The sequence below is a fragment of the Camarhynchus parvulus genome, chromosome 14 (assembly GCF_901933205.1).
Source record: "Camarhynchus parvulus chromosome 14, STF_HiC, whole genome shotgun sequence".
Classification (NCBI taxonomy): Eukaryota; Metazoa; Chordata; class Aves; order Passeriformes; family Thraupidae; genus Camarhynchus; species Camarhynchus parvulus.
Window position 1 is genome coordinate 7,227,017 of NC_044584.1, and position 20,120 is coordinate 7,247,136.

Here is a 20,120-nt window from a genome sequence, read left to right on the forward strand (position 1 = left end):
ACAGTTTGACTATTTTTTTTCTTCCCTTCTCCCACTTGGAAAACATTGATTTCTTGCCCTCATTTCTCCCACCAGAACTGTAGCTGACCTGACTGTGTTTAGTTTACTTCTCTAGGCCAGATCCTCAGTGGGTGAAAAGCACAACCAACCACCCTGGAATAACAGAGCTGCCCTGATTTTCCCCAGCTGGGATCTTGTCCTGCCTCCCCAACATCTGCATGTTTGTGGGAACTGATTAACAACTGCTACAACACTGCTGGGGAGGGGACAAAGGCATAAAAAATGTTGGCCCCATGATGTTCTGTTTCTGAGTGGGTTTTGACTCTCCTGTACTAAGGATCTGAGGAAGTTTATTGCTGCAAAATAATAAAATATTTAAGACTGATCAAATTTTGTGTGGAAACTATTTGAGAGTGTCAGCTTCGCTGAGAAGCAGCAGGGGTTGTAAGATTTTACAGTCCAGAGCAAACAGTGAGGAATTTCAGTCTGTGTTACATTCTCAGTGTCCTGAGCTGTTAACTTGTGAGCATGTTGGCAAGGCACCCAGAAACTTCTTCAGCAACAGAAGAGTCTGGAAAAATCCTTTTTTTCCCCTTCTACAGAACACATGTACCAAGGACACAGATGTTTCCAAAAGGGTTCTTTTAATCAGAAGCAAGTTTGCAAAAGAAGAAATAACTTTCTCATATAAAATAGTGGAGTGGTGAAGGTGAGGCTAACAAGAGGTGTGGAACAAAAATCCAGGGCAAATCTCCAAGGAGACATTGAATTAAAAGCAATGATCTCATAACCAGAGTACACCGAAGGGTAGCTCAGACACAGCTGTGTGAGGTGGTCCTACCCCATAGCTGACAGCAGATACCAAATCAGAGGATGGACTCCAGCCCAAGAGAAGCAAAGTGACCAGCTACAAACTCACCAGAATATGGGGTTCTTGCACCTTTCTGCTACCTGAGAGCTCCCACTGCACTGTGACAGGCCCCAGCAGGGCCCAGGGGTGTAATGACATCAAAGGGAGCCCTGGTGGCACTTCCCACCTGCAGAATGCCACCATTCAGTGGTAGCAGAAATTCCCAAATCTAGTGAATTGGACATAAATGGGAAAACACCTTGATATAAAGCTCTGTAACCCCAATCCAGTCTCTGTATCCAGTGATTCAAGCTCCAAGAAAGTGCACAGTGATCAAACAGCATTGAAATAATGAATTTCCTGTCAAGTCTTGAGGCCCCAAGGCCATTTAAAGTGGGCAAGTGGCAGCTTTGAGAAGATAAAATTCTGAGTCAGAGCCTGAATCTCAAGTGCTAATGGTACTTCACTCCTTGTTCAAACAAATCTCACCTGTCCCAGGTGTCACGTGTGTGCTTATCCATTGTGGCTCTCTGCTGTCGGGCACGGCAGACTCTACACCTGCACAAAGTGCAAGGCAGCTTTCTTTTTCTGGGAGGGCAGGGGGAGGACAAACGGACTGCAGAAATACAAAGAACAGAAGGACTGGAAGTGTCCAAGGCGAGGTTGGATGGGGCTTGGAGCAACCTGGTCACAGTGGAAGGTGTCCATGTCCATGGCAGAGGGGTTCAAACAGGGTGATCCTTAAGATCTCTTCCAACCCAAACCATTCTGGGATTCTATGACTTGTCAGGTGGAGCCACTTCAGGCCCATCATGTTCAGTCTTGGGGTGAGCATGCTCCTCATTCAAGGGTAGTTTCCATAAGGAGGTTTCAATGGGTTTTGTAGAACCACATCATCACACGTGTGGCTTTGTTTGAACACCACACCAACAAACCTTTCCTCACCTCTGGTAACCTCATAGCTTCTAGGAACACCTTGATAACGTGTGGATTCCACATGTGCTGGCAACAACCTATAAAAGCAACCTAAGGAATGTGACTGAACTAGCAGGAACTCCAGGCTGAGTGGAGCTGTCTGCAGTACAACCTGCCCATGTCCCAGCAGCTCTGTGGTTCTTTCTTTCCAAACATCACCCCTCATTGCACGTGTCCTTCTCGCTGCTACTGGTACAGGAGATCAGCAAAAACAGGAGGTCTTGGCATCTTCGTCACTCTTACATATCACAGGCTTCTGGACTTCAAAATTTCTAATGCCTCTGCCTGAGGTTTTATTTCTTATGTGGTTGTTTGCTTTCTTTTAAAGTTTCTGATAAATTCCTTTTCTAAAAGGATTTTTCTCCAACAGCTTGTCCTATATATCTGAAAGCAATGGAGAGAAGACACCAGTGCTCTGTATGTAGAAAGATCTCTCTCTCCTCCCTTTTTGGAAAGTAGATTAGATAATCTTTGGATGACCCAATGGATTTCTTGAGGGAAGCAATGGCAAGGATAATAAATGCATCCCCATGTCAAGATATTTAGTCCAAACAATTGCTGCACAGCTTCTGGCAGAGACCTTGGTATAAGGAAGAAAAATGAGATCTTGGCCCATCTGCAAAACATCACTGGTTTTAACACTCAAAATGAAGAGGGAAAAGCAATCCTTTTGAGTAATAGATTAGTTTCTTTTCTGTGTACTTTTCTTTCTTCTCTCCAGTCATGCCAACTGCTCCCAGAAGTGGGATCACTGGCCAAAGTGTGATTCCTTTAGTAACTGCTGATGAAAGCCTTTGCTCTCACCTCCCCCTGCCCTCCCCATGAAGGCAGTCCACAAGTGACTCCCAGGGCAGGAAATAAGAGACTGTCACTGATGAAAGCAAAGGAGTGCCCTCTCCTGTCCCTTGTCACCACTGGCATTTGTACCTGCACAGCACTGGCCCTGCCCAAACATCAGAGCATTAAGAGGCAGGAATGGAAAATACTCCACCCAAGGGAGTGGGCCATGGTGGGGACACAGCGCGTGTGACACAGATTTTGGGGGGGATAAAATGCTCTACTCAGAGTGGGCTGGCACAGCACAGCTCCTTTATGTGTGCACTTTTGCATGTGATTTATGACAGGGACAACTTGAAGTCTGGGGCTGGGGCATTGCTGACAGTGGTGACTGCTGTCACCTCAGCCCTGCAGGGGGTGAAGACTTGGGCACTTTTTACCTGCAGGAGACTGGATATTGTTATGGCTATTGCATGAAAAACAAGCTCCTATTAAACCATTCCCTGAAATGTCTCCCTTGGTCATTTCATGATGCTGCTTTTATTTTTCAGTAACAGTCACCAAGAGACCTGAGAAACAGGGGAAGGGAAATAAATACATAAAAATAAAATATCCCGAGAAGGCTTTTTAAGCCTTCATTTTTCAAGACTATTCTAAACAGGAAGATGGAAATGGAAGCGAATTCAATGGGTGAAGTTACTGTAACATGACAACTAATGTTTAAAAGTTGTATTTCAAGGCTGCAATTTCCAAAGATTGCAGCAATGAAATAGAGCTTTCTTCCTAACTGATGGAGTATTTCCTTCCAGATAAAACAATTTCCCTGATATGTGAAGTAAATAAAACCTACCTATTAACCATATTTTACAAGTTGAGCGTGTTAGCAAGAAGGTGGAGGCATCACACATGGAGCTACACACGATCCTGTGCTCAGCTGAGGGCTGGGCAGGGCACTGCACCTCCTCACTCTGCAACTGCCTACCGAAAATAAACCCAAGTGTCAGAAAAGCCTGAACACAACAGAACCAAGAGTGACAACAGTATGGATGAGAATGGAACAGAAACGCCTTTGTTGGGATCAAGAGGTCCTAAAGGAATCACACCTAACCTGTTATTTCAACAGCAGTCAGAAGAAAAGAGCCACACAGCCAACTCAGCAGGTCCTCAGCAAGCTCAGGCTTTTTAGTTGCAGCTGGTTCTGAGAAAAAAGGAACAGTCTCTTCTCCTCGCTTTGTATAGATTGTGCTGCTCCCCATGTTGTCCTTTCAGCAGAGCAGTGGCCATGAAGTCCATTTCCTTTATTCCCCATGGTTTTCTTGGGGTTTTTTTCTCAATGTGGTATCAGATCAGCCCCAGGGAGTAACTGTACCTTACACCAAGTGTAAGGCAATATTCAGGAGATGTGGAGTTACACTGTGCTTTCCTTTGGAGCAAAGTCTTCGGTGTTCCATCTACTTCCTACTAATTTTCATCCCTAAAGTCCTCAGCGGTCCTTGGAGGGCTCCTCCTGCAGCACTACCTCTTACACCTGTTGGACAAGGGCCATTAAAATTCTAAGAGCAATTGCATTGTTGTGTCAAATGTATAAAAACAATGTGCCTAAAGTATCTAATCTGATGCAGGAAATTACAAAGGAAAAGGAAAACAAACCAGAAAGTCACGTAGATAATTTTGTCTAAGAAACAAAAAACACAGACTGAAAACAAATTTTGGCAGTTCAGTAATTAAAGCAAAGTCCATATGGCTTAAGAGAACAGTCAAAGTGCACAGAAGGTAGTGGGTTTTTTGTTTGCTTTGCATTCCTCTTCACAGCACACTCCAAGTCATCCTCTTTGGAGCCCCATCTCCATCCCACACACATCCTACCCAGGTGCAGAGAGGGGGATGACTCACAGGGTTTTGGCTCAGCCGTGTCTTTGCGAGTCCCTTGCCATCTAATGAGCTGCAGATCATTATCCCAAACTCAAAAGCCCTTAAACACACCCACTGGAGTTTTTGGTTTTGAACTTTTTCTTCCTGGAACCTTTGGAGAGGAACAGCAATCCAGTGCCAAAGCTATGCAGAGTGTGCATGCACCAAGAGCAGCAGTGCTCGGAGGCAGTGCCCAAGAGTAAAAGCAGTTCTGAGATAGTTTGCCCTGTCCAAGAGGCACTGAAAGGTGACAGCAAGGCTGAACTGGCCCTTGGACCTCAGCTGTTCTGGTGAGGTGGCACCAGGATACTCCCAGCCAGGCCCCTGGGCAGCCTGGTTTCAAGAACCTGCTCTGAAAACACCACCTCCCCTGCCACAGATGTCCCACATTCCTTGAGAGGACAGGGACAATTTTCTGTGGTAACAACGCCCACATGAGCCTTGACAGGACCAAGCAAGCACCAATTTTTCTGGCTTATCCACCTGGAAGGAAATGCCAGATCCTGACTTGGCAAGGACTCTCCTACTTCCAAATTCATCTTTCAAAATCTTATGATAAAAAGTCTGGTGACCCAGGACTGTTGCTACTTGAATTCTTTCAACGCCTGACAACTTCCTTGTGAGTAAACAACTTGCTACTAAATATGACAGACTCAGGAAAAGGATAGAAAAGAAGAAAACAAAAAGTGAGCTGCACAAAAAGATGAAAAATAAACTAAAAGTCTCCTCTTTTCTTTCCAAAGGCTGTAGGTTCAAGTGCACAGAGCAGGCTGTAAATGTGCACAAGGTAATTCATGACCCCAAAGCCTGAAAAACCTGGTTAGCTTTATTTGGAGACACTTTTTTGCTTCTCCTAGATATGAAGCTGCAGAATCAATAAAAGGCACCTGTGGACACCAAAACTCACCCAATCTGTGTGGTGTGTCTTTGTACTAAAAAAATAAAATCAAACAAACCCTGCCACTGTGTACTTTTTTACAGACCAATAAAAAGAACTGCAGAGTCTGGGTGAGAAAGGATGTTCAACTTCTGTTGGCAGGGCATGGTAACTCTGATGATCAAAACCCTCATCAATTAGTAAACTCTCTAGGTTGTCACTGCAATTTTAATTGAAAAATTCCTCTGGCTTGCTGGGTTGTGTCCTTTGACTTTTAAAAAATGACTGATTCAAATGGTACACACAGTCCACAAGGAGCATTAGAGCCACACCAAAAATAAACTGACCTTACATCTGAATTCTTCCCACTTGCTTCACCCACCACTGCCTACAGTGCTCTTTTGAGCCATCTCCTCTTCCAAAGGCCCTGAAGTTGGAATATTTAAAGAATGCAGCAGGTCCCATTTGAAGAAGAAAGAAAAGCAGGTCAGTAATTCAATATAAATACACCAGTAGTGAGCTTAGAGCAGACACAGTGACACATCTGAGCCTACATTGATCAGCCAGTGCTCCTAATGTGTGGAGCAGCGAGGAGAAGAGCGGTGTCTGCTTTTCACCTAAAAATGTGTCCATTTTCTATGTTTTACTACTTAACTTTGATGACAGAGAAAAATTAAAAAGAAAAGAAAACAAAAAAGAGCAGAGAAAAAGGAAGAAAAAGGAGCCTGGGAGGTTTTATGTTTTCTCTTCAAATCACATCACAGAGTCACTCATTGCATCTAGGGAATTCACCTGCTTGTTTGGGAGCAGTGGGACAGGAGGAGGGCAGAGAAAGAAAGAGGGAAGGAGAAGGGCATGGGAGCTGCTTCCTGAAGCAGTGTTACAAAAAGCAATTAAAAAACCCCTACTATTCACAAGTGGTTAAAATCATCACTGTTCAGAATTCCTTTTTTTTCTTTTTGTTTTCTTAAACAAAGGTTCAGCTAGTTCAGCTCCGTGTTTTTATAGAGTTGATTGTCTTCAGAAAGAAAAAAAAAACCAAAAACCAAAACAGCCAACCAAAACACCAACAACCCAGCCTCAGGTGTGTTCCCATCCATTTCTACCCTGATCAGAGGGGTCCCCCAGAGTTCAGCGCCCCGGCCACGCACACGCGGTCACTGCGGCTGTCCCACCGTGTCCCCAGCCCCGCTCAGACAAAGGACGAGAATCCTGTCACTGGAGTCCGGGAGCCGGGCGCGGGCTGTCCCGTGGGGGTGTACACCCCTCCTGAGCTCTGTGTGGTGATGACAGTCTGGAAATAGGGCTCTGCCTCGCTGGCCGTGCACTCCTCGTATCTGTAGGACGCCGGGTGCTGCTTCACCCCTTTCTGCTGCCGCTTCCACGAGTTGTAGTAGGTGGGGTCGCTCATGTAATGGTTCACAAAGGAGTGCTTGGGCAACTCGTCCTCATAATCCGAGTCGGTGACCTGGGGCATCGGGAAAAATAGAATTAAATAATTGGTCATTAGCATCTATGATTTTTTTAGCCTGCTGTGCTCGCAAAGAAATGAGAGGCAAGTTTGCCCTTTACATTACAGCTGACTAAAGCTGTAATGTTAAGGTAAGAGGGATGGCAGTCCAAGCGTGGTACAGGCTGGGCTGTGGAAAAGCACTATGCTCTGCTTTAGCCAGACTTTTCTGCTAGAGGCAGAGTGCCCTGATGATAAGTGACAGAGAAATCGTTCTAATTCCCTGCAGAATGGTGCAGGGGCAGCCAGGAGCTCCTGCTTGGGCACAAGATGCAGGGAAGTGTGGAGAGGTCACAGCAAAACCAACAGTTTTCAGTCACAATCAGAAATATTGCAATTACAACTGAGTATCTCTGTTCTGATGGAAGGACAGCAGGATGCCTTCCACACAAACACTGGTTAGCCAGGCCAATGTTTGGGGTGGCCAGCCCAGCCACCTGCACAGGACTCTGGATGTTAAGTATTGAAAATTAGTTCTGTAACTGGAAGGAAGTTAAGTGAAATTAGACTTTTTTACAGGCAAATAACACTATTTGCATGTTCCAGCTGATTATGGGCGGTACAAGGTACACAACCAGCGGGGACAGAAGAAAGAGAATGCAAAATCTGGGAAAGAAGAGCTGCCAGGCAGGAGGGGCTGCTTCCTTGGGATGAGTCAGACCCAGCTCTGTGCTCAGAACGGATCTACCCCTGAAACATTTATGCACGGTGGCTGGAGAGCTTCAAAGCTCCCATCAATATCAAGCAGGAGCTCTATTGAGATGTAACCAGATAAGCCCTGTGCATCTGCCCCTCCTCTGAAGTGCTGCTGCTGGGATGCAGCTGGAGGAATCACAGAGGGCTTGTACATCTCTGCTGAGCGCAGAGACCATGGCAAAGCCTCAGCCCTGGAATCTCAGAGCACATTTTCCTTCTGTTCCCACTGATGTTCCCACCAGTAACATCCCCATCCCATCCAGCACACAAACATTTACTGAGGCATTTCCAGATCTCACGCCTTCCCTAAAAATCTCCGACTAGACCATGCAAAAGCTTTTATTCCTTTCCCTCCCCCCACTCAATAATCTGCATTGCCAGTTCTAGAGGCAATTAAATATCAAAGTAGGAGCTGCCTAAGACATGCAAGAGAGACAGGTAAGTGCATCTCATCACTGTTCGTTGCTGCAATTAGTTTCAAAAGGTTGGTGTGGTTCTGATCTATGACACCACCCAGCAAACACACATCCTTCTTGATCCTGCCTGCCACAAAACTTGTCTTTCCTCCTGTAAAGCTCCTTTTTAATGGTCTCTGAAGAACAATCCTCAAATGCCTTGTGAACCATCATTTGAAAAGGGCACAGGATCTATCATGCCCCTTCTTTGCTTAGGTAGCTGCTTCAATACTATTCTGTGCCCATTTTCCAGCACAGAGGGTGATGGACAGAGCTGAGGAATTTTTCCCAGTGCTTTCCAAGTGAGCAAAGCAGCTCTTTACAGCTTTGCAAAACTTCCACTCCACTATTACCCAGGTTTTGGCTCTTCAGGAACTATGTACTGTTTGATTTTTAAGAATGAAAAGCTTCACGTGCCTTGACAAGTAATTACTAATACAACAAAGCCCTACCAGCATTTCATAATTATCCCAGGAGGAACACAGCAAGCCTGTCTCCTAGAAAAACACTCCTTTGCACCAGCTGCCAGGCTTGGGAAGCCAACACCCGACTCCCTCCAAAGACCTTCCTGAACAGGTGGTTTTTGCAGCATTCCTGGAATATCCCCAGATCTGGACTACTTCACAGCCAGTGGGTGCAGAGAGCAGCTCCAGAGTCTTGGCACTGCTGCCAGGAACATCCTGCCAGCACTGCCCTGTCTGTTTTTGCAAGGGGCTCCAGCAGGAGTGCCATGGATGGCTGCAGATGTGGCAGCATGGCAGGGCCTGGCAGCAGGAGCTCAGGCTGGTCCTCAGCTGCACACACAGCCAACTTCACCTAAAGATCCCCAAACCCTGGTTCCCTCTGTCCTCAGCAGGAAACAAATTATTCAACTCTGCATCAGTCTCCAAACATGATGCTGTGTGTCTATAGTGCAATTTTAAGGTAAATGCCTGGGAAGCTGAGGGACGATGTGGAATAAAACTCTCTGCATCCTGAGCAGAGACAGGATTGCTCACCAGAAGCCGCACACAGAGGCGTGAGCTCCTCCAGCTCCTGTGGATGTGCTCTCTCTATCAAAGGTACAAGGCACTGCTCTCCCATGGCCTCTGACTCCTTCCCCTGCCCACCATCACTTTTACAGACACAGGCACTCTCAGCCACCCAACAAGGAAACAGAGCCCTGCTGAACAGAGGCATCGCAGCTGAGCTGAGGTGGCATAAGCATCAGGAACAAAAAAATCCCCATGAACTTCTAGTGGCTCTTTATGAATCTTCCTGGTGTCCCCACAGACACAGAGGATCTGTGGGGTTGGATAAAGCCAACTAAAAGCTGGAAGCCCTAAGAAGGAATGCAAAGAAGCATGTGACATGACCATATAGTTGTAATAGTACTCATGCAGCCACCCGAGCTCTGCCCATCACAAGCAAAGAAACTACTCACTCACAAAGCTAATATAATTTCTGTTCCTAAGCCAAGTTCTTTCAACATTGCCAGAAGTCAACATAATAAAGAGAAGAAATCCTGGGAACACTTTAAGATGAGCTGCTACCATTTGAAATATGGTATGCTCAGATTTGCCATGAACTGAAAGAGGGAATTTAAAACAAAACCACTTGCTGATAATTTGTCCACTAATTAGTTCATTATATCGACTGAATGGGAACAATAATTTGGTGTAAATAAGGCCAGGGTCTTTCAGAAGGAAAGACTGTCATGAAGCATATAGGGCTTCAGTAACTTCAGCCTTTCACCATCATTCAGACTGATACTGGAAAGGATAACCTGCTTGTTAGTGTTGATACAACAGGTTTTTTCTGTATTTCTTTCAGGACAGGCAGGAACTGACTGTTTTGTCCGTGTTTCTGAAGTATCTCCTAAGGTCTGCTCCCAGCAAGACTCCAGTAACCACCCTTATCAGCAAGGAATGCTCTAAACTGGCATCCCACAGCCCGATGAAAATCAAGGAGAAGTAAGATAAACCTGTTTAGCATGACAATACAGACAGCTTATATTAAAGGATTATTCTTTAGTGGTTTTTAAACTATTGAGTAAATAGAAATGCTGCAGGGCTTTTTGCTTTGTTTTCAGTTTTCTCCTTTCCCTGCGACTGTGGCTGTGTTACCTTGGAAACCTCCATAGGCTGGAGCGTGATTGGGTGTGTGGTGACATTACACACTGTCAACCAAAGGTGCATGGATGCCTATGAAACAACAAACACAGAAAATAAGAGGCTATTGAGGTATATTTTTCATAGCATAAAATACATGAGTGCTGCTCAGAGGCAAGTCAGCCACCAGAGTTGGCTGGCTTAGTCAGTGGGAAATGTGATAATAAATTTGATAATAGTTCCAATTATCCTTTTAAGTGACTACAAAAGAAACAGCCTTATAAGATTACTTCTAAAAATGTAGATAACGGCAGGATTTTTTTTTTGTTGGCCTGAAATAAATATGCTGTAAAAGAGACAAGGTAACTCAGTATGCAAAATATTTCTCTGGACATGGGAATCCACTCTTATTTTATGTGTCACCTGCAGCTGGTTTCCACATAGTGCCCAACTTGTCAAAATCACTGGAGAGCTTTACTGGAAACAAGTTAAACCCTGTTTCCTCTGAAGTGTTAAGTGGAAATGAATATCTTCCTATAGAGCTGAGAAAGCCAAAGCCAGTCATACTGCAGACAGCAGTGGGAAAGCCAGAGCATCCGGCACTGACTGATAATGTGTGCAACCTGTGAGAGTATTTTCTCCTGGAAACAGTTTTTGGGAGACCACAAGGACACGTGAGAACACACAAACGTGCACCATCCTCCCCTCTCCTCCTGCTCTTCCTCGGCTGGATGACACTGCAGGTACATCATCAGATTTCTATACATGGTGAACACCAAATTTTTTCAGATTATCTGTCCAGAGCCTTGTCCACTTGACTCATTAACTAAAAGCCTATTATTAATAATCATTTGGAATTTACACTCATAGCAGTCTCCTGCTCCGTATCTGCCAATTAAACTTCTTTAACCTCATTAACAGTACTGGTGCTTGGCTTTCAGGACATGGAGTAAGTTCACCACTTGATTTATGAATATTAAAAGTCCTACTTGATTTCCTCTTTGTTTCTGTGTGTATCTCCCCTCCAGGAGGGAGCCTGGAAGAATGATCTCAGGCAGCTGTGTTTTAAGTGCAGTCAGTCAGCCCAAGAGTTCTTTATGTTCAGCAAGCCCCAGGAGACCTGAAGCCAGTGAGCTTCCTTCTTTTCCATATAAAATCTTGACACCTCAGGTAACAGGCATAGGACTAAGCAGTAACACAGTGACAAGTTGAAGGCAAAGACACAGGTTTTGTTCCTGCCTGCCCTGATGTGCATCATATTAAGTGGAATTTGAGACCCACACACGGATGTATTAGAGGAAAACAGCATCAGGACCCTCTGCTGCAGTGGACCAAACCTGGGTAGAACTCTCACATGAAAAGATGTCTTTAACTCTTGATCTAATGGCAAATGTTTCTGCCTGTGTTTTACTGTGTTACGGCCACTTTTATGACAGTGGCGCTTTACGGCCGCTTTTACGACAGTCGCGCTTTATAGATGATTTTACGACAGTGGCGCTTTACGACAGCTTTACGACACTCGCACTTTACGGCACATTTTACGACAGTCGCGCTTTACGGCACATTTTACGACAGTCGCGCTTTACGGCATCTTTTACGATAGTAGCGCTTTACGGCACCTTTTACGACAGCTGCGCTTTATGGCACCTTTTACGACAGTCGCGCTTTACGGCCGCGTTTGCGACAGTCGCGCTTTATGGCACTTTGCAACAGTTTCATTTCACGACTGTTTTGCTTTACGGCATTTTATAATAGTTTCACTTTGCAACACTTTACGCCACTTTACGGTACTTCACTTTACGGCACTTTACAGTTTTCACTTTAATTTGTTTTTTATTTATTTGTACTTAATTTTATTTTTTAATTTTTAAGTTATTTTTTAATTTAATTTTTATTTTAAATTTTTCTATTATTAATTTTTTTATTTTATTTTATTTGGTGCTGCCCAGACCAGCTCAAGCTGGTGATTGTGGTGCTGTTTGAGGGTCCCCAGGACAAGGGAAGTGATGAGAATCTTGGCTCCACCTTTCAGAAGGCTGATTTATTATTTTATGATATCTATTCTATTAATAGAAATTGAGACATTAGGACTATACTAAAGAAAGTGCAAGGAGACATCAGAAAGCTGGAAAGAAATGAATAATAAAAACCTGTGACTGCTCACAGCCCCGACACATCTGGGCCATGATTGGTCATCAAGTAGAAACAATGCACAGGAGACCAATTCAAGATGCCCCTGTTGCTAAACCATCTCCAGCCCACACTCCACAGCCAGCAGATCGTTATTGTTTACATTTCTGTTCTGAGGCTTCTCAGGAGAAAAATTCCAGCGAAAGGATTTTCATCAAACACGTCAGTGCCAGGTGATGGCACAGGCAGCATCGGCTGGCCAAAGTCACTGTGTCATCCCTGCCAGCCCAGGTGTCACAGCAAGGAGGAGAGAGCTCACCCTGTGCTCACCCTGTGCTCACACAGCCCTGCCAAGGCACTGGCTGCCAAACCAGAGCCGTGCCATGCATGCCAGTGTCTGCATGGCAGAGAGGGGACATGAAAAGCCACTGAGGACAGCTGCCACCTCCTCCCTGAGCTCTGCCCTGCAGGCCAGGTCATGGACAGCCACTTTGGGAAGGCTGCATTTGCTGCCCATCGTCTGCTCTGTGTCTGACAGGAGTTTAAATGCCCCAGGTTTGGGTTGGTGCTGAGCAGAGGGCAGTGAGGGGAAAGGGAGAAGGCTGTACTGCAGGGCGGCTGCATCCAGGCAGAGCCAATTTGGGGAGCAGCCTTGTCTAACAGCATTTCATTTTCCAGTTCTACTATGTTTCATTTCATTTTGCACTTCTGCTAGAACTGCATGTCAACAGGTTTCAAATATCCTCCTCAGTCCCAGCAGCCTGCTGGAAAGTGCTGTGTCTTTATCAGACCAGTGATGGTCCTTCTGAAATGTGAGTCTCACTGGCTGCATCCAAACTCGTGCTTGAAGAGCATTCCTAACTAAAGCAGATTGGGCCTTTGGGGAAGAAGGGGCTGCAAAGCATTTCCTAAAGCATTTTCTACTCCAATTTCATTGTGAGGAAATACACCTGAAGGATGATGCAGGGATTAGGATTGAGACAAATATGAGTTTGGTGTGTCAATTTTACTTTGAGAGATTGAAAAACACAGGAAGCCCAAGTGATGATCCCAGAGGGTTGAACACAGAGGTTTCATCCTCCCAGAAATACAAGGGCCTTAAAACCACTGTTAATTTGCTGACATCTTTTTATTTTAGAAATGCCTTAGAACTGTTTTCTTGAATCATTTTGGAATGTGAGCTGAAACAAAGCCATCCAGGCTGAACCAGAGGGATAAACTCCTGAGACAAACACCCTGTCCCCTCTGCAGGGAGAGGAGCTGAGCCAGCATTTCTAGAAATAAATCGTCACCCCCAGCTCGGAGTCTAGGGGAGGATGTGAAACAGATGGAAAATCTGAAACTCTCAGAAAACAGAGCTTGTCTATTGTGATCTCCTCTGAGAACAGAAACAAAAAGAAAATAAAAGACAAACAGGAAGAGCTAATACGTACAGGAACACTTGAAAAGAGAGTGGTCAGTCATCTATGCCCACCTCTGCCCCAACCCACCCTCACCTCCTGTCTGCACCTGCCAACATAAACAGCATTTTCAGGCTGATCAAAAGGCAGCATCTCCTACAGCTACCTCTACTGGGAGCATATTAACATTTCATGACTAAAAGCACTCCCCACTACAAAAAACCCCAAACAAGCATCAAAGACATTATACAGGCAGGCTGCATCTCCAAGCCCCAAAGAGGAAAAAGGGGCATATTTTATGCACATACTCACGTGCACACCCACATTCACAAAAACAACAGAATCTCAACTGAGACCGTCAGGCTCGACAGCAATACAACAGTAAATAAACAATATCAATAGCCTGAGAAAAAAACCCCAAAATCACATCATTCTCTGCTCTACAAATGGTGCATATAGAAGGCATAATGACACCCTGCAAGGAGACTTCTGCACATGACCAGGAAATACCACACGGGACATTGAAATTAATGTCAAAAGGTGCCAGTGCTAAATTCACGATCATGCTCAGCAAACTGTTTTAATGACAGGTTTAATGCTGGGTTGTTACAGTGACATGAGCAAAGCACTGTGGGTTTAATCTGGAGGGTAATGCTGGAGCATTGCAGAGACAGCAGCTTGAGCTGCACCAAGGAAAGCTGCCTGCACGACGGGTCGGCCACAGGGCAGCACAAAGCAGCAGGCTGTCGGTGGTAATTAGCAGGAGGTGAGAGCTAGGTAGCCAGGAAAAGCAGCTGTAGCTGCAGGTGCAGAAAAGCTACAGATGAAAACTGTCATCTTCTTTCACGACTTGCTGCCCGTGATATTTTCTTGCTGGAAGGGTCAGGTTTGGCATGGTTTGGCCCACTGCTCGCTTCTTGCGCTGTCAGTTCGGATTCATCAGGATCTCAGCTGACAGCATCTGATTTTACAGACAGATTTACCTTTCTGGATCTCCTTTGAAGTCTGTCTATTCACCCATGGCCACTGCTGGACTTTCACAGCCAGCAAGCACTTTCTTCCTTCTTACAGGGAATGTGGAACACAAGATGGAGCCCTGCCAGATGGATAATGCTGGCAAACACCACCTTCTGTGGAGAGCAGTCTACAGGCCAGGCTGGGGTGTTCAGAGAGCTGGATGCTGGGCCCTCACAACCATGACCAAGTTACTCACTCCCCACCTACCCCCTCTGTAACCAAGGCAGTGGCTGTCACCACTCAGGCCACTCTTCTGACTGGTGGGGTGTGCTGTAGCTGTGAAACTGCAAACCACATTCCACACTCCAGTCAGTGCAACAGTGCAAAGCACATCTCACCTTTAACCTCACCCAGAAGACAGTAGCTGTTATTTTGCAGCACATATGTGTTTTCCCAAAATTGCTCCAAGTTTGCAGCCCACAGACAGAAGGGGATGTGCAGATGATCCTTGAGAGAGGTCAGCACTCACTGTCTGACTGATTGCACTTATCTTTCTACGTGACTCTGGAAAACTGAGTATCTGCCAAGGCCAGGTCTGGAATCTGCCCTGGCTGGGTCCTGCTTGTCATTCTTTCCTTTGATATTTTTATTTTAAGATGTGATGCAAACAGCCTGGTGAATTGAACCTTTTAAAATCCCCGAGACAGACAGTGACCACACAGCATGATGCAGATATGGGACTGGGACTTCAAAGACTTGCCAGGATTCAGCATGGAAATGATTATCTGTGGTGTCTGTGCAATGTGAGGCAGAGGGAAATCCTTACCTCTGACTCTGACACCTCCAGGGGCTTCTCATTGAGGCCCAAGCCCTCGGTCAGCACAGCCCCGTTGTACTTGTTGCAGATATCCTCATCAGAGTAGTGCAGCCCCCCTGGGCTTGGCCGAGGAGGAGACCTAGGAAATGCAAAGGATGAGTGATTGGGATGTTGTTATTCCCCTGGGATTAATGAAATCATGCTTAGAAGCCAGAATCACAGCTTGAGGCAGAGACTTGGGTGTTAAGTCCTCTCTGGATTCTTCAGTCTCTCCCTTTTGCCTCTTTAACAGTGCTTGAAGCTAGAAAAAAGACATTCCAAAAGCACAGCATTCCCAGCTTTTTACCTGGTTCCATTCTTCTTTGAGAAGGTGCTCTTGATGTTCAGGTGTCTGCTGTTGAGCTCCAGAGCAGTGAAGCCTCCGTTGTCCAGGGTGACTGACTCTTCCACATTGGAGATGGTTTTACCTGGAGCCAGGAAATAAAAGGTTCAGCTGAAACAAAAACACTTTTTCCCCAAATAGAACTGCAGGAGCTAACTTGTCCTTCTTTCTGTTTTATGACATCATTAATTTTTTGATATTCTCTTTACTTTTCTTATTGGTAAGTGAGAACAGAGTGAAGGCAAGGAGTGTATCAGGAAAGTGAAGGGGCAGAGGAAGTCAAAAGAGGAGAAAGGAGTCATAGATGGATGGATTTCATTCAGAGACAAGCATCTAAAATAGCACAGATAAACTGTGCTTCAAAAGTGCTTATATTCTTGATTTTTGACTATAAATAGAAACCAGATAACTAATTTAGGTGGCTACTGAAGATGTCCTAAATCAGGTGCTGTGAATCCCATTCCATTTGCTGATTGGAGTAAAGCAAGGGAAAGTAAAACTAGAAAAAGAGGAAAAGGAGAGAGAAAAAAAGCAGGAAAAAAAGCAAGAGGAAGGTCAAGTGGGTAGCAAATGGGAAAACCATGCCACAGCTGAAATGGGGATCAGGTATGGAGAAATCACCAGACAATGTAAGGCAGGAACAGGGACGGGATGGGAAGAAGAAGGAAAATACAGCACCAGTATATTATTTCTTGTGACCAAATCTAGCAGGAGCTTGTTCTCTCCTGTGCTCATCCTTTGTCATCCCAAAGGTGTGAGCTGGGCCCGTGTCCCAGGGAGAAGGGCTGGCTGCCACTTTGCAGCAGACAGGTGCTTTATCCTCAGCTTCAATTTCAGTGCTGCATTAAGGCTCTGTGAACACGGATATCTGACAGCACAGGTCAGACCTGCCTTTTCATGTCTGTCCCCCAAACACAGTAAAACTAAGAAGATGAGAGATTTCCTATGAGCTGTGCATACAAATATATAATAGTATTAACTTGGTAAAATGCCACGGTATTCATACATCTTCTATCTCATGGGACTGAAATCTGATTTCTAACACTTGTTAGAAGTGAATTACAAAGAAAGAGAAGATCTTCACTTTGGGACTGAATTACTAAATAGTGCCTGGAAGACTTCATTACATTAATCCCTAAGAACAGGTAGTGCAGAGACCCATCCACCTGATCCTTTTCATTTATGTACCTTTTCTGGCACCTCCTGGCATCAGAGAAATTTCCTGCTGCAGGTGGAGGCTATCAGAGAAATACACATGTGAACAACCCTTCCAGGACTTTATCATGTAGGGAGAAGAAAAGGTAAAAACAATATTCAGAGCTCAAGAATGAGACTTTTTCAAAGGGGACTATTTGACATTCCAAGTTACAGAGCAGGTAACTCCTGTTTCCTTTCAAGAAAGGAGACTGGTAAAAATCATCACTAAAGGAAAATTCAAAACTTGATGCTCACTATGTGTTAAAACCCAACAGGTCCAGATAACCAAGACACCTCCTGGCTGCTTGGCCCCCAGCCCAGCAACTGCAGCTTGACTTAGGGAAGGAATGTGAGATGCACATTTGTTATGTGCATTCAATATAAAGGAATTGTGATATAGCCCTCACACACAGAGGTTTAGAGTATCTGCACTGGTACAGCCATACAAAAGCAGAATCTTTCTCCTTCTCCCCGTCTATCAGGGATTTATGCCAAAGTTAAACAAAGGCTCAGCTAATTCCTTATTTATTCCTTATCTGCCAAGATTTTTATCCAGACTCCTTGGCTTTTACTGCAGTCCCTGGGACTTCCAGAGTCTGTCCTGTCTGAGCCCGTGGCTGGTCAGTGTCCAAACCCTGACCCAGTGTGACTGGGGGCAAAAGCCATTTGTACCAAAGCAGACAGCAAAACGTTCCAAGTCTTCTGGCAAGCAAAATAGCTCTAAACACAGTCCCTGCTGAGGAAATCAGAGGTTCAAAGGAAAGGCATCTCTGATTCCCACAGCTTTTGAGACTTTTGCACAGCACAGAGATGGTGCCTTACCTCCATTGCAGTTCTTGTACTTCTTGCTCTGGCCATGCAGGACCAATGCAAACACCACCAGCAGGATGAGGATGAGGCTTGAAAGAGCCATCACCAGCAGAAACCACCACTCCTCATAGAAAGGGGCTTCTGTTTGTGCTGAAAGAGCAAAAAACAAATAACAGTTCCTCTTTTTGCCCCTTCAAAATTTTCTCTTGTTCCCCACAGGGAATGATGACTCTGCAATGGTGCTCAGGAGAGGAGGGGGTTCAGACTCTTGAGGGGCTTGCTGACCCTTCTGAGATGGCAGAGAACAGGAGCATATCACAGCTCCAAGCCAGAATCCCAGGATGGTTTGGGTTGGAAGGGATCTTAAAGTTCATCCCGTGCCACCCCCTGCCATGGCAGGGACACCTTCCACTATCCCAGGTTGCTCCAAGCCCCATCCAACCTGGCCTTGGACACTTCCAGGGATCGGGCAGCCACAGCTTCTCTACAACCAGTTCCATCTCTACAAGCACCTTTCATCCCCCTGGAGCAGCTCCAGAGGCCCTAGGCTAAGTTATCATCAGGAAAAGAGAGGCAGGTTTCTTCCCACAGCTCTGCACACCTACATTTCTCGATCATGGCAGGTTTAGCACTCTTGGGTCAAGGAAACCACTAATATACGTGCCATGACCCATGATTATTCCACTTTTTGGGAGGCTTACCTTGCCAAAATGCTGTTCAGTGGCTCTTTGAAAAATACAGCTAGTGCCAGGGAACAAAGTACACATGGTTCAGCATCTTTCAGTATCTCCATTAACTCCAACTTCCAACATTCACTGCTACTCTATATCACTTCTCCATCCACTGAGCCAAGCCTGATGTGCAGCACAGGGATATCAATTCAATTGCCTGGATTTTGTGCAGTCTCAGGTCATTTCACCCCATTTGACCTCAAGTGGAAACACAAAATGACACTAACTTCCCCTTTCCAGAGTTACCTTGCCAGTCTTGGTTTAAAGTAATAAGTCTTGTTGTTTTCTTGCAGTGATATTCTCTTTGTCCTCCCTTGAGCTCCCTCAGCTTTGGGAAAAAGTGCAGCTTCTGAGCATGAGCCAGCAGTTGACATAATTTCCCTGTAGTCCTTAAGGTGGAACACCACCTGGCAGGAATGGGTGATGCCAGGAGAACAACCCAACCCCTCACTGTCACCAAACCCTCTTTCCCTGACTGTCCCAAGCCTGGATCTGAATAAAAGTCTCTTTTAAGCCCAACGATACGAGCTCAAATTTGTTCCAGATCACTGGGTATTCTGCAGCAGGAAAAACCAGCCACACTCCTTCTTTGCTAGGAGGCCAGTCCAGGCCAATAAAATCCTAGAGACAAACTGCACAAGCCATGCTGGGATGAGCAGATTCAGGGCAATTTATACCTCCCTGTGCCAGCTGAAGTGGCCAGCCTAAAATGCTTTATACTTTTATGACTGTGAATCTCAATGGAAGCCTCTTACTTTCATGCAGCAATTTGAGAGGAACAGTGAAGCATCAAAAGGAGGTGAATTAAATAGTTCTGTTCAAGTGGAGAACTTACAAACAAGCAGTTTATTTATAGAAAGCATCACAAGGAGATGCATGCCCTGCTTCAGTGGAATAATGTCTTCGAGCAAAGGAAAGACTGACATGATTGCTGGTCCTTTACACTGTGTTACAGCCTCTCTGAAACCCCAGACAGGAAAAACACTGACTCTTGGTGTTTGAAGTGGGTTGTCCATGCCCTTGTCCTGAAGAAGAAAAGCAGGGATAGCACTCACAGTGAAATCCATGGAAGCTCTCCTGGGGTAAGTGGTTAATTGTGTCAGGACAAGCGCAGCAGCCGCCATGGCGAGAGCAGCACTTGCTTCTCCTGCCTGCTGGGGAGTTGTTGAATGGTGTTCATGCCTTTCACTGGAGCAGCAAAGAGATAAAAGCCACTCCAGATACTGGAGCACTGCCAGGTTCTCAGGACTCTCCAGAATTTTGAATCACAAAGCTGCTTTATCAGGTTCTTTTATTCTCCTTGTCTTTGCTGACACAGCAAGGATGAAACCGATGGCTCAAAAGCAACCTGGAGTAGAGCAGGGGAAGAGGAGACCCAGAAAAGCCTCCTCAAGGGCAAGGTCTCTCACCTCACCACAGGCCAAGGCACTCCAGCAGCCCAGCCCAGGCAAGCTGAGAGGAATTTGATTTTCAAGGTATTCAAGCCCTTTCAGAAAACCAGAGGGCTGGGCTGCTCACAAAGATTTGGGAAGCACATTTAGGTCATAGCCCTGTA

General features: G+C 45.4%; 1 protein-coding gene across 1 annotated transcript in view; it reads right to left on the bottom strand.

The window, feature by feature from the left end:
• Nucleotides 1-581: 581 nt before the first annotated feature.
• SDK1 (sidekick cell adhesion molecule 1) overlaps nt 582-20,120 on the bottom strand; it is a 389,058-nt gene continuing 369,519 nt past the window's right edge. Inside the window, exons 42-45 of the mRNA XM_030958488.1 lie at nt 17,847-17,984; nt 15,792-15,912; nt 15,455-15,584; nt 582-6,858 (exon numbers count right to left, since the gene is read on the bottom strand). Of these exons, the coding sequence (XP_030814348.1) occupies nt 6,583-6,858; nt 15,455-15,584; nt 15,792-15,912; nt 17,847-17,984 (665 nt within the window). The 3' untranslated portion in view covers nt 582-6,582. The remainder of the gene's footprint in view (nt 6,859-15,454; nt 15,585-15,791; nt 15,913-17,846; nt 17,985-20,120) is intronic.